At 43.9% G+C, this 12,937-nt stretch overlaps 1 protein-coding gene and 1 long non-coding RNA gene across 3 annotated transcripts in view; one reads left to right on the forward strand and one right to left on the reverse strand.

The window, feature by feature from the left end:
- LOC128852653 (uncharacterized) overlaps positions 1–12,937 on the forward strand; it is a 77,685-nt gene that overhangs the window by 59,445 nt on the left and 5,303 nt on the right. Inside the window, exons 17-18 of one of the 2 annotated variants that reach the window (XR_008450619.1) lie at positions 1,351–1,479; positions 5,867–6,111. This is a non-coding gene — a long non-coding RNA (uncharacterized LOC128852653). The remainder of the gene's footprint in view (positions 1–1,350; positions 1,480–5,866; positions 6,112–12,937) is intronic. The other variant, XR_008450620.1, reaches the window with a different exon arrangement.
- Positions 8,194–11,262, reverse strand: LOC104067990 (dual specificity protein phosphatase 13-like). The gene is made up of 3 exons (XM_054070866.1): positions 11,062–11,262; positions 10,549–10,766; positions 8,194–9,447 (listed from the first exon to the last, which is right to left on the reverse strand). Exons 1-3 carry the CDS (start codon positions 11,220–11,222, stop codon positions 9,248–9,250), a joined length of 579 nt encoding a protein of 192 aa, XP_053926841.1. The 5' UTR covers positions 11,223–11,262; the 3' UTR covers positions 8,194–9,247.

The following is a 12,937-nucleotide window of genomic DNA, read 5'->3' on the forward strand; positions in this document are numbered from 1 at the left end:
CCCAACTCTCTCAGCCTGTCTCTTCAAAGCGTAGGTGTTATGGGCCTTTGATTGTTTTTGTGGCATCCTCTGGATCAGCTCCAACAGGCCCCTTTCCTTTTCGAGACACTGACAGGAGACAGGGCACTGGGAGAAACCTGTCTTCTGAGCAAGCAGAGGAAGGTTGGAAGACAAGTTCCTTTATGAAATATTCCTGTAAAGTTAAAGCACTTGTCTCTTTCTGTGTTTACTAGTGCTAGGGACATAGCAGTGGTTGTGGGAAAAGAATTTTGATGGGAATGGGGAATTCTGAGCATGATAAGAAAGGTAATTTATGGCTGGAAATGTATGACTTCCTGTAAATCTTCGGTCCATAAAGCTAATGTAGAGCTAGGCAGAGAGCATGGTGGGAGGAAGGTCCCTCTGGGAATTCCCCAGCCATGGAGCATCTCTTATCAAGTCCTCCATCCGGGTGACTTCTTGTACGTGTTGGACTACATTTATCTCTTTTCATTTGCTGATCCCAATGCAGCAAACCAGATTAGCTTCTTTTTTACGTGCAGGGATACGAGATTCAGAAACCTTCTACCCTGAACAGAGAGGAAAGATAGGTTTGATGCCAGAGCTTTAGGTCATGTTCCTTTCATCTTTATCTCATATTCAGATTGTCTGTCTGACATTTACCCCCGTCACTTTGATCTTCTTTTATTTCATAAGAGTTTAGAGTTTACATAGTTATATATTTTATCTCAATTCAATATGTAAATCCTGCAGCTTGATGAAATTGCTGCCTACTGGGTGACTTTTTGGATAGCATTGCCTGGAGGGAAGTGACAGGAGATCATAAAGTAAGCCAGCACAAAGGAAGCAGGTCTGCTTTTTCTAAGAATACAGTGAACAAAGCTTTTCTTTTCAAAACAGAAATGAGTACATGTAGCGATGTTCCATGCTGCACGGAATAGTGCCATGGTCACAGATTGCATGAGTTCGTACTTCTGCCTCACTCGCATCTCATCTCATCTTTGAGAGATCCAATTTGCAACAGAGGGGATAAAGTAGCCTCCAGGGCATTACATTCATCCCTTTCATCAATCAAGAACCACTTTTTGTTACTAAAGATCTGAGTCCAGGAAGACAGAAAAACATGTGGCATGAGGCTTTTTTAAATGGCCAATTGGCATGTCTCTACAACAGCACTTTGCAGCTTTTGGCTGTTTCTCAAACCAGAAAGTAACAATTTTTGTGTTGTGTATTCTGATGAATCAATACCAAAAACTTAAAAATCAGTGACTGATAACTCAGAACTCCCCACTCATGAAAATACAGCATCATTCCCTTTTATAATTGCTTTTTGTTCCTCTCCTGCTACAGAAGATGCATTTTGATGATTACCAGCAGACCACGTGTGTTCGTTGCCACTGATTTGGACATAGTTTTGTTGGTTACTGCTAATCTTTCAGGATCCTGCTGTCCTCCCACATGCCAATGGAGACAGTATTGGTAAGTGCATAATTAGGCTTACCCAAGTGATTGAGTGAGGTTCAGTTAATGCTGCTAAAGTAATCTGTGACTGCTTAATGAAAGTGCTGCATGAGAGGGGCTCACCACTAGGTTTCATGAATGTACTCAGAGGCAGTACGGAAATGTGCACCATGGTAAAAGTCAACCAAGCCCTCTGTAGGTATTCCTTAATAATGCATTTCCTGGCCAGAGACAGTTTGGTCTCTTTTGCTTCCCCATGCAAAGCGTGCAGCATTGATTGCATGGAAGACATGAGCCCTCCTCTGGTCTTCTAGTTATGGGCTAGGGAGCTGTGGAGAAGAGAGGTTTACAAAACCTCATGACAGAAAGCAACTCAACATGTTTTAGAATCGGAGAATCAGAGAATCGTGGAATGGTTTAGGTTGGAAGGAACCTTAAAGCCCATCCATTTCCAACCCCTCTGCCATTGACAGGGACACCTCCCACTGGATCAGGGTGCTCAAAGGCCCATCCAACCTGTCCTTGAACACCTCCAGGGATGGGGCAGCAACAACTTCTCTGGACAACCTGTGCCAGGGCCTCACCAGGAAAACATTTCTTCCTAAGATCTCATCTCGTTCTTCCCTCTTTCAGCTTCTTGTTGCCCTGTAATGTGTTTCTGTTTGCAGAGCCCAGTGTTCACCACACTTTAAGATTACTTGTATTGTAGAAAAGAAGGCAGAAGTTTATGATTACTGAATATACTCAAAATAGAGGTGGATAATGCAGAATTCCAAGTAATTTCACTTCTGCAAAGACAGTTTCCTGCTGATAACTTCCTGTAAATTCAACAAGTGTTATAGGCTCTGTTTGACTACAGACTACAGTGGGCAATTACTGGCCCAAACAAATTATAAAATTTCCCTTCCCAAAATCAAGAATCCTTTAGGCTGGAAAAGACCTTTAAGATCATCACGTCCAACCCTTAACCTAACACTGCTAAGTGCACCACTAAACCATGTCCCTAGGCAATGAGGTAGCTCAGGTCCTCCTATAATGGGACTGAAATACATATGTTGAAAGAGCACACTGAAGTTTTAGCATAGCCTGTAACCATCTTGCAAGCGTACAATGCATCTTTGCTGGGGTGGGATTAACCTTGCTAATCTGCCTGAAGTCCAGTGGATAAAGCTGCCTGCTTAAAATCCATAGGAAGGTTGATTTCTGCAGGATATGTTACATCTCTTGCCCTCAGCTCTTTATTATGTAGCACTTTAAAAAATATTTTACCTTTCAGCCCGCAGGGTCTTGGCCTTGGCCTTACATATCAGCAGTGGCTGAGAGCCAGACAAATATTTAATAATCAGTTTGTTGACCACTACAAAGTCCTCTGGGATGAAAGTCATCATGTAAGGTCAACCATCCCTACTTTATTTTACTGGAGAGATTTAACTCATTTAAAGAGTTTATCAAATTTCTGATAAAGTCATAAGAAAAAATATTTCTTGTAAAGTGCAGTTTTAATTCTAGATTGACCTTTAATTCCTGAGTAGCTCCTCAGAAACTGTATGTAAGTGGCTCCACAGAAACAAGCAGTGACAATGGATGGTACTGCTCCAGGTTATTTTAGCGCTGGCACAAGCCCTGATGCTGGCACAGGTTTGCTCAGTGACAGAAACATTCTCTGTTTATTGACTTCACTGAGTATTGGGTTGGGCCCTAAAGGCAAATCCTCTCTCTGATCCTCAGTTCCACCTCAGGAAGGTCCCATGAAACCTTATTCTCAGGTGTTGTTCAGATTTGTCTTGTTGATGTTGGCAGGATAAAGAAAATTTCATCTCTAGCATTTAATAAATTCCAGTTTCACTGGTGGCACTCTGCAAATCTTTGTATTTAACCTCAATATTAGCAATCAGGTGTTGCACTATCAAACAAACCTGTTTACATTTCTATTCCTGGTAGCCGAATGTTCTCAAAGTTCATCTTTCCCTTACTATATGTACACACCGTCCTTATCTATACATTTTTCCCCCGTCATTCATTCCCCCGCAAGAGACAGAATGACATTGAAAAAAAACATGCAAGAAGAATTTGGAGCATACATACCTGCAGGCATCGAAAGGAGGTCTTAAAACTGCACTTAGAAGAATGTCTAACATCAAATGATGGTGTTAAGATAATACAGTTTCAGTGATTTTTATGTAGAGTCCTAAATCTTTGCTTTTACTCCCTCTTGAGCTCAATTTTGCAAATCTTTATTTCTCCAAATGGTTCTACTAAAGTAAAAAAAGTTAATTTCCAAGTATAGTTAAGAGGTTTAAATGGAAAGGCTAAGGTTGGGTTCTCCCCCTCGCCACCACAGTAGAAGTTTGGTGAAGTGCTGCATGTTGGGCTGGTTTCTACCTTTCCTCACCCAGGGCCAGATCTGCTCCATCGCGTTTCTGCATGCCCACCAGTCCCTATCAGAGGGCAGCCACTCGCTGTGCTCAGAGCTTTTCCACAGGGTGTTACAATCCTGATTGGAAATGCAGTGCGATTAGGAAGGCTGCAATTCAGCACAGGAAGGACATGGATCTGTTGCTAGAGAAGTTGTGGCTGCCCTATCCCTGGAGGTGCTCAAGGCCAGGTTGGATGAGGCTTGGAGCAACCTGATCCAATGGGAGGTGTCCCTGCCCATGGCAGGGAGGTGGAAATGGATGGGCTTTGAGATCCCTTCCAACCCAAACCAGTCTATGATTCTATGATGATTTGTAATCTGCCTTTGCAAAACCTGGTTTTATTTCCTTGAAGTCATCTAGCTTATTTTTAGGCTTTGCTTTTCCATAGCTAAAAGAATTCCCAGGTTTAGCTGTAATCAGTGGGCCACAGTTAGCCACAAATTCCTTAGTTCCTTCTGCTTCTGTCATTTAGGAATTATTGTAATTGTACTTTCCAGATATTTCATCAACTTTGTAACCTGCTGGTGGTGGGAAGAACTTGTTTGGGCCTAACATTGGGCACTAGGTACATTGAGTGTAGATGACTGCATGCTTTCTCCATGCTCCAGAGTGGAACAACCATCCACAAAAGCTTGAGAAATAAACAGTGAAGCCTACTGTTATTCTGAGTATCCATATTTTAACTGCAGATCAGGCTGTCATACAAACAGCAATTATTAGAATATTTCTTTTTATGTGAAACTTTCCCTTTTAGTAAAAAGTAAAAAAGGTAAACCCCAATCATAGCTCAATGTTAGGATCGTGAGTCTGTCTTGTGGTATTTTACATGGTAAATGTTTGCAGCATTTATAAAATCCATTTGTTGAATAATTATAAGAGAATGCAAAGCCATAAAGAGAGACTGATTCTCTTTCTAATTAATTTTACCTTCTTCTGTAGTTTTTTTGTTTATTGGACTGTCTTTTTGCTTTCTTCTATGCTAATCTGAAGTCTGTTTTAAGGCAATGAAGTTTAATAGCTCTAACTAAATAAAGCAGTTGGGCAGCATATGTTAAAAAGTACCATATTCCCCACCCTTCTGAACAGCTCAGTCTCAAGTAACACTCACATATCACCTGTGTAGAGATTAGGCCACCCTTCACCACGTGGTTTAATTCCACCGTGCAGCTGCCCAAACTGTCTGGCAGTTCCTGGGCAGAAGGGCTGCCAGGCTTGGAGCATTCCTGGGCTGAGGGGTTCTTCCGAGCCCTTCAGTGGCCACAGGCAGATTTAGGCAGGAGTGGCAGAATCCAGAGGGGAGGTTTTTTTGCTGAAGCGTGCTCTTTGCTGCCCTTGATGTTTCCGAGCAGGTGGCTGTCTCTAAATAAGGCACGTGCCTTGACGCCTCCCCAGATTAGCTCAGCGATACATCCTTGATGGAACAGGGAACAGCCACAAGAAGGAAAAGTCTGCATTAAGGGAATAGTATGCAAAAGCCTGCTCCTCCCCACATGAGCCATATTGCTGTGCCTGCTGGCACAGAGCTCTCCCCAGCAAAGAAATGTCGGTCAGTGCAACCGAGACATGGTCCTGAATACCTCGTGTGAGCCAGTTCTAAGAATAAGCTACTGGGAAAGAGGGGACAGCTCATTCTAGGGGTGAGTTCAAAATAAAGCGCAAGAGAGCAGGTGTCCTGGAACTCAGTAAAGGTCCACTGAGCCTGCTGTCCTGGATCCAGCTGGGGCTATAAGGGGATGCCTACAGAAAATAAGAGCACGCAAGCATGAATTACACTGCTTTCTAACACTCTTCCTGCTTCAAGCTGGCTGCAACTTGAAGCTCATAAGCTTCCAGACCTGGGTGGAGTCTCTAAGTATGGACTCTATGCAATCGACTTCTGTTCCATAAAGTTTTCCAGTTACCCCATGAACATTTACAGGCTTTTACCTTCCACAGCATCCCATGGCAAGGCATTACACAGCTCACCTAAACCCCTCTTCTCATTTCAGACTTGGCTTCTGCTCACTTCATCTGATGCCCTCAGTTCTTGCACTGGAAAGTAAAACTAAGAGACATTTCTACTGGAATTTTATATGGCTTCCTTCAAGTGACACTGCATTTTTGTGGTTGCTTTGAGTAGATTTAAGTCTCATAACTGCAGCTGAGACAGTCCTTGTCACTGTGCTTTCTGCACACGGACAGACACACACTCACAGCTTCTGCTGGGCTGACACCAGCCCTCGTGGCCCACTTGGTAAGGTGGCTCAAAAGAATGAAAAATGGGTTTTCAAGTCCTCTTCAGAGGAGGTCTAACTCTTCTTTCTGACATAGGCCTTTCCTATGGGAGAAACATGCTCCTGAACTGTACACGCTCTACTATGGGCTCTGTCGAATGCATTCTTCAGCTAAACTCTAAAAAAAGAGTTGAAAAGGGGTAAGGGGATTAAGAACAGATTGAGAAGAGACTCCGTGGTAAGACAGGCTTGGGACAGGAAGGCTGGTGCATCTGCTGGTTTCAGAGGAGATGGAAGGTAATTAGTTCCTCGTCAGGCTGACAGTCCCTGCAGTCTCCTAGGAGACTAGGATATGCAAGCACTGCTGCATGAGCCTCGGAGCTCTGGTCAGCTCAGCACGTACCCTGCTTACCTTTAGGTACTTAAACATCTTTCAAAATGAGACCCTCCCTCAGTTAAGAGTTAACATTTCATGCCTTCAGTCTCCTGGGCTGTGTAGACCCTGTTGGTAGGTGTGCATTTTCTGAACTGAGTCACCCTGGTGAGGCAGTATTTTTCTTTTGTTTCAGTTACTTAGTGTATATTTCAGTATCTGAAATACAAGTTTTCCTGCTGGTAGTGTAAAACAGGGAAGTACAAATGCCATATCACATCATGGCCTGAACTATGGATAGAATGAGTAACAGATGAGAAGGTCTCTATTCCTCCTAGCACGTCACAGCAGCTGGTGTTTTCTGTTGTTGGAAGTTACAGGACTAATTCTACCACTTTTCATAGAATCTTAGAATGGTTTGGGTTGGAAGGGACCTTAGAGATCATCCAGTTCCACCCTCTGCCATGGGCAGGGAAACTTCCCACTGGATCAGGGTGCTCATAGCCTCATCCAACCTGGCCTTGAACAACTCTGGGGATGGGGCAGCCACGACTTCTCTGGGCAACCTGGGACAGTGCTTCCCCACCCACACAGGAAAATATTTCTTCCTGAGATCTCATCTCAATCTCCCCTCTTTCAGCTCATGCTGACTGGAATCTTTTTACCCTAAGCAGACCTGGAGCCTAAGTTCAGCTGTATGTTATGAAGGGAAAGATACAGGCGGGCAGGAAACGTAGGCAACACTAACAGTGCAGATTAAAAACATTTTAGTGATTTGCCCATGCCCTTGAAAGGTGTTTCTACTGAAGTCATTTCCTCCACTGGGATAAGTCACTCTTGCTGTACAAAATCACTACCATGGCATGGAAGCCATCCTGACTCAGCTTCTCCCTGTGTTCCTCTTTTCTCCACCGTGGTGAAGCAACACTCTCTCAGGATGAGCAATATCTCCTAGAGCAGGTATTAATTTACAACAGGACTAGCTTTCACAGCTGTGGCTTTGCGGGACAGATGTTTGTGGGCACACAAAGCAGTATCCTGATGGGAGGTTCCATCAATCCAGCTCACATGAGTCTAATTTAGCCCAGCCTAAAGCCATTAAGATGCATTATTTCACTCACATGAATTTCAGATTATTCAATGCTGTGTCTTCAAAAGATTTCCAGACTAAAATCTACTGTAATGTGAATGAAGTATAAATTATAATGAAATATTAACTCATATAAATCCATATTAATGCTAATGGAGAACTTCAAAGCAAACCCAGCTCCTCCTCCACCACTCTGCTGCTTTGTGAGGTATAAAGATTGTCTGAGCACTGCTGGGTTTTAAATGTGATTTTCTATTTGATCTTTTTATGCTGCAATGTTCTCTCTTTCTCTCGTCAGTGGAGCTCTTTGGCAAGACTTGGGAAAATCTGAACAGATGGTTGTGTAGATCTCTGAAAAGATCTTCAATATGCTTATTTTGCAAAGCATGTGTGTGCACTGAAATAGGGAGGGATTTCTCCATCCCCATAAGTGCTAGACAGAGTCAGCATCCATGTCATAACCTCTCCAAGAATTACAGAGGGTAAGGGGTCTGGGAAGGAAGAGGTTCTACTCACAAGTCACCAGTATTTAAGTCTTCTAATAACCTTGCAAGTCTCTTTCAGCAGAGAAGAAAATCATCAGAAGTGATGCTAAAAATGTAAACAAACAAGTAGGAATATATTTACTTCATCTGGCAGGGAAGGTTTATAAGGTCAGCTAATCAATAAATCAAACCAGCAGCAGAGAGCAAAAATAGATTTGATTATCACTGCATGGTTCACTGCAAGGTAACAAGCTAAATTTCAGGCAGAGTGGCAGCATGAATTTCAAAAGCTCTTTCTGTATTAAAAATCACATTGGTTTAGCTACTAATTAACTGGTGATAGGAAAAGTGACATCCTCAAAACAGCTTAAAACTAATTTGTACCTATTAAGCTTTGCCATTGATGTCAGCTAAATAAGTTCCTACCCATCGTTAAACCAACGATGATTCGAAGCCAGAAGTGATTTGGGATGATTTAGAGGGAGAGTGAACTGATGAGTCCAAGCTTACAAAATGCTTTGAACACCTGACATCTTTGTTTTTAATGCCCTCAATACTCTACATAACATGAAATAACTTGTTGAAAACATATTTGCACAAGAAAAGATTTGTGGGTTTGCTGAACCAGAGCTGCAGAGAAGTTTATTCTGCTGGTGTGGGTCTTCAGGCTGTCACAGTTTTTGGTTGCACTGCAATACTCAGCAGAAGGAGGAACGTTCCTGTAGCAGCGTCTGGGCTCTTCACAAATTGCTAGTGCCACTTCACCAGGCCTGGAAGACAAAAAGATTTTGTATGAGAATGCGCACAGGAGAACTGTAACCAAACCAAGGAAGCTGGTTATGTCACACTCCTGAGTAATGGGAGTAAATGTACTGCACAGCCAGATGCCCTTATTGAACTTGACTCTGGCCTGAGCACAAACCAGAACAAACTCTGTCCATCTTCACCACCTTAGTGGAGTCATCTGGTAGCACCACACCAGGCACAGCTGCTGCACAGCACACATTGTTCGTTGCGCTGATGTTGGCTCTGCTTGTTTTGGAGGAAGCAAGCTGTTAGAATGAATCCATTTACAGTTTTTTTTTATTTTTCTCTTTGATGCATAATTTTGTTTATTCTTTCATCATGCATTGATCATAGGAAGCTGTAAGTGCGCTGTGGTTATGAAGGCTGAGACTAGAAAAGCACATGTCAATAGCATTGCCCTTTCAGCAGGACTTCTGTTGCCGTAGCTGAGCATCCAAATTCCGCAGGTGCTTCAGAAAGCCACGATTGGGGAAAATCCATCGATGCTGCTTCACTGTTTTGATGGCTTCAACCAACGGGAGCTGGTGATCGATCATGAGATATGCCAGGACGAGGGATGCTGACCTGCTCACTCCAACTGCACAGTGTACCAAAACTTTAGCTGGTTAAAACAAAAAAACAAATTATAACCATAGAAGAGAAGCAGTACAGTGGATGAAATTTAATTTAAAAGGATGGCAAACCCCTTCTGCCTTCTCTAGCCTGGGCAGAATTAACACCACAAATATGATGTATTTCTTATCTATCTGATGGAAAACATGAACTGCTAACAATTAAGTTTATTTGCATGTGTTACGCTTACTTGATAAGAAGTGCCATGAGGTGGCACTTCTGATGCCACCTGATCTCAGAGTTACTGGTAAATCAAAGAAAACCCTGCCGAAGCAGTGACATGGTTCTGTTGTAAGCAAGAGAAACACCGCATCCACTGATTTCAGGGCCTTACTTAGGTGAAGAATGCTAAAATCCAGTCTGAATGGATGGCACTAACACATTAGCCACTGAGAAAAATGACTGGCCCAGGACCGTTGCATAATCAAGCAATTTGCTGCAACTATAATTCTCTTCTGAAGGCAGAATCTGCAATACAGACTGAGACAGCTCCATTAATGCCAGTTTACTCATGCTAAAGAATGGCCTTTTACGTAACACAGGTTAATTAGTATTTTATTGCACCAGTGCCAAGCAGCTCAGTCTCTTGTGCAACGTGCTATAAACCTCCTTGGGGAAAGGTAAATCTCCTCCTCAGGGGCACAGCCGTGCAGGTCCTGTTCACACGGGAAGCTCATCTGCAATATGTGAGCCTCTGCATGTGGCTGGTGGCTGTAGAAATCAAGACTTTTGTCTCATTCTTTGTTTGTTCTTAAAAATACTGTTGCCATAGGAGGGTCTCAAAGAGGGTGTTCATATTAAATGTATGGGTTTGCCTCTCCCTTTTTGAACGAGCCTTTCCCTCCAGATTTTTTTAATTCTTACTCAGCCTCCCTTCTTCTCTGCCCTGGTCTCTCTCCTGTATTGTTCATCCTTTTTCTCCTTTTTGGGACCTGGCTAAAGCTACACACAGGTACTCAGCACTCCCACCACCCACTGCGCAGGTGACCACCAGCTGGCAGAAGACTTGTCCGCCACTGAACTTGTGGAGCTGACCTGTTACCAGAGGCTACCAACTCACATAAAAACATGACCAGCAATAATTTCATACCTCCTGGCGTGTTCAAAGCATTGTGGATAAATTGTGCTGCAGAGAAAAAGAACTGGCTTATATCAAAGCTTGGGAGGTCATGGGCTGGTACGCCGTAGTAATCAATGGTTGCTCCATAATAGTCCTGCCCTCCGTGGCTGTATGCTGTGCCGTGGGCAGCATTTAAAACATGGGTCACACCCATCTTCCACAAAACAAACCTGTTGTGAGCTGTTACTCTAAGGAAAAGACAAACAAGTTGAGATGGGTGCAGAGATATTCCCAGAGCAGTAGAAGTGCTGGGATTGCATTTCCTGAGCCATTTGCTGGAGCACAAGCTGGAGCATAAGCCCATGCCTTCCTTCCAAGGGCTGAGCAAGAAGCAAAAGCCAGCTTAGTCATAATTTTATCTCAGAAACCATGCTGACTGCAGTGCGAATGACAGCAGGTAGCAAAACTATGAGCTGTGTAAAGCCATACCTGTGAAGCATTCAAACAGAGGGAATGGAGGTGTGTCCGGAAAGCTGTACTTACAGGTCTCCTAAGAATAGATTAGGCCATACTTCATCAACATGGTTGCAAGAGGGCCGCCCAGTGTTCAGCAGCTGCTCAATTTCTTTAAGGGAGGGGACATCCCCCATGCATGCCCCAGTGCCTTCAGGTCCCTGGGTCCCCACCGCCTCCACCTCAGCCATACTGAGATCTAGGGACGGACCCTGCTGTCACCAGCCAGAGGCATGTCACTGAACACTGGGGTGCTGCCAGCCGCTGGGCCAGTCACGGGGGAGGCCAGAAGATGGGCTGGGGCAGGTGCAAGGCAGCAGCTCCTGCTGCTGAGCCATGCCAACCCACATCTCCGCACCCCCTGAACCGTCCCCAGCGCTGGCCACTCGATTGGGCATGGCCCTAACAGGCACAGCCAGTTGAAACATATGCGTGTACCAAACAGGGCTGTACTGGTTCCAGTCTGCTCCCCGGGGCTCATCCCCAGAACCACACGGCTCTGCCCCACAGCAGTCTCAGCACCCGGAGTGTCAGTTCCTGCCCAAAAGATGCCCACCAAGATATGGCTGTGACTGCCCTCAGCGGTGTCCTTGATGTGGCAGTGGCAGTCAGTGAGATCTGGCCATTCATCATAAGCAATTAAAGGCCCAATAAAAGAAAACAGAAACTTGCCTAGTTCAAGAAGAGTGGCAACTATCTTCCAGTAACAACTGTCTCCCAGTTACTCTCAGGTGCTTAAAAACACAGCTGCAAATGGGTCAGAAACTCACCAATGAGTCCTACTAACACAGTCATCAGGAGTTTAAACACCAAGCAGATGATGTCTTGCCTACCACCAGTAATCTAGAGAACTGTTTCTTGATGCTACTCTTTTGTCATCAAGTAAAATTACCTGAGCTTACTGTATTGCAGTCACTGCTTTCACCAAGGTGTTAATACAACACACCTGACATACTGTGTGGTACCTCCCTCTGTTGAAGAGAGAACTAAGGTTGTGAGCTTAATGGTTGACAGGTGGAACTTGGAAGCTACTGGTGAGTTCATAAAGGAAGATCTGGTGAGCCATAGGTTAATGGTTCATTGTGTCAAACTGGAGTGTTAGTGGCTCTTCCAAGCTTAGTGGTGTCTGTGCTCTGGGGCTGCATACTATGGGATTCCTGGCAAGGGGCTACAAAGCTGGCAGTGATGGAGCTACAGGGCAAAACATGTGGAATGCTGATACGCTTTGCAAGCCTGGCTGCTGACAAGCAGAACACTTGAAAAGAAAGGAGTCTAGAGAGAAGGTGGCCTAAGAAGAGAAACTTGCTGCTGATATCATCCTTGATCACCTTTATTCCACGTGCATTGATTTACTGTGATGGAGAGAGTGTATGCCTTATTTTATTTTATCAAGAGATGTTATCACAGAGAGCTGTTTGCAACCAGGTATTAAAGTCTGGACTGATAGTCTATGCTTAAATATACTTTGGGTGAGAGACCGCCCTAATATAAGGCAGTAGTTTCCAGCATCACAGGGTGAAAGTTATATGCAAGAGAAAAAAAAAAGTAACCTTGTTTAGAGTCTCTCATGAAGCAGAAATTGTTAAAATTCTTTGAATTTAGAGAAGAAACTGTTTTAAGAGCCTGCTATATACAAAGAGACTGTTAGTTCCCATTGCCATGTATATTCTTGCCTGAAAGGTGTTAAAGAGAATCTGGAAGCACCAGTGCTGCTGGGCTTATGTCAAGGGGGCAGTGGAACATGTAGCTAGGCTGGGCTGGGAACGAGGCAACCAGTGGGTCATATCCAGCAGACACCTACAGAAACGGTTACAATTAAACTTCTAGCACTACCTGCATTTCCTTAGTAAGTGACCTTGTTTTTCTGCTTCATTCTTTTATCCTTTGGTGAACTAGTGATCTTTCA

This window comes from Cuculus canorus, chromosome 7 (genome assembly GCF_017976375.1).
Source record: "Cuculus canorus isolate bCucCan1 chromosome 7, bCucCan1.pri, whole genome shotgun sequence".
In the NCBI taxonomy this organism is placed as follows: Eukaryota; Metazoa; Chordata; class Aves; order Cuculiformes; family Cuculidae; genus Cuculus; species Cuculus canorus.

Bases quoted from the DNA above. Each gene is read 5' to 3' on its own strand.
- LOC104067990 (XM_054070866.1), bottom strand. From the start codon at position 11,222: ATGGCTGAGGTGGAGGCGGTGGGGACCCAGGGACCTGAAGGCACTGGG. The intron at 10,767-11,061 runs GTAAGTACAGCT...TCTTTTCCTTAG, and splicing joins AATCTATTCTTAGGAGACCT to AGTAACAGCTCACAACAGGT. The intron at 9,448-10,548 runs GTATGAAATTAT...TGTTTTAACCAG, and splicing joins TGCTTTGAACACGCCAGGAG to CTAAAGTTTTGGTACACTGT.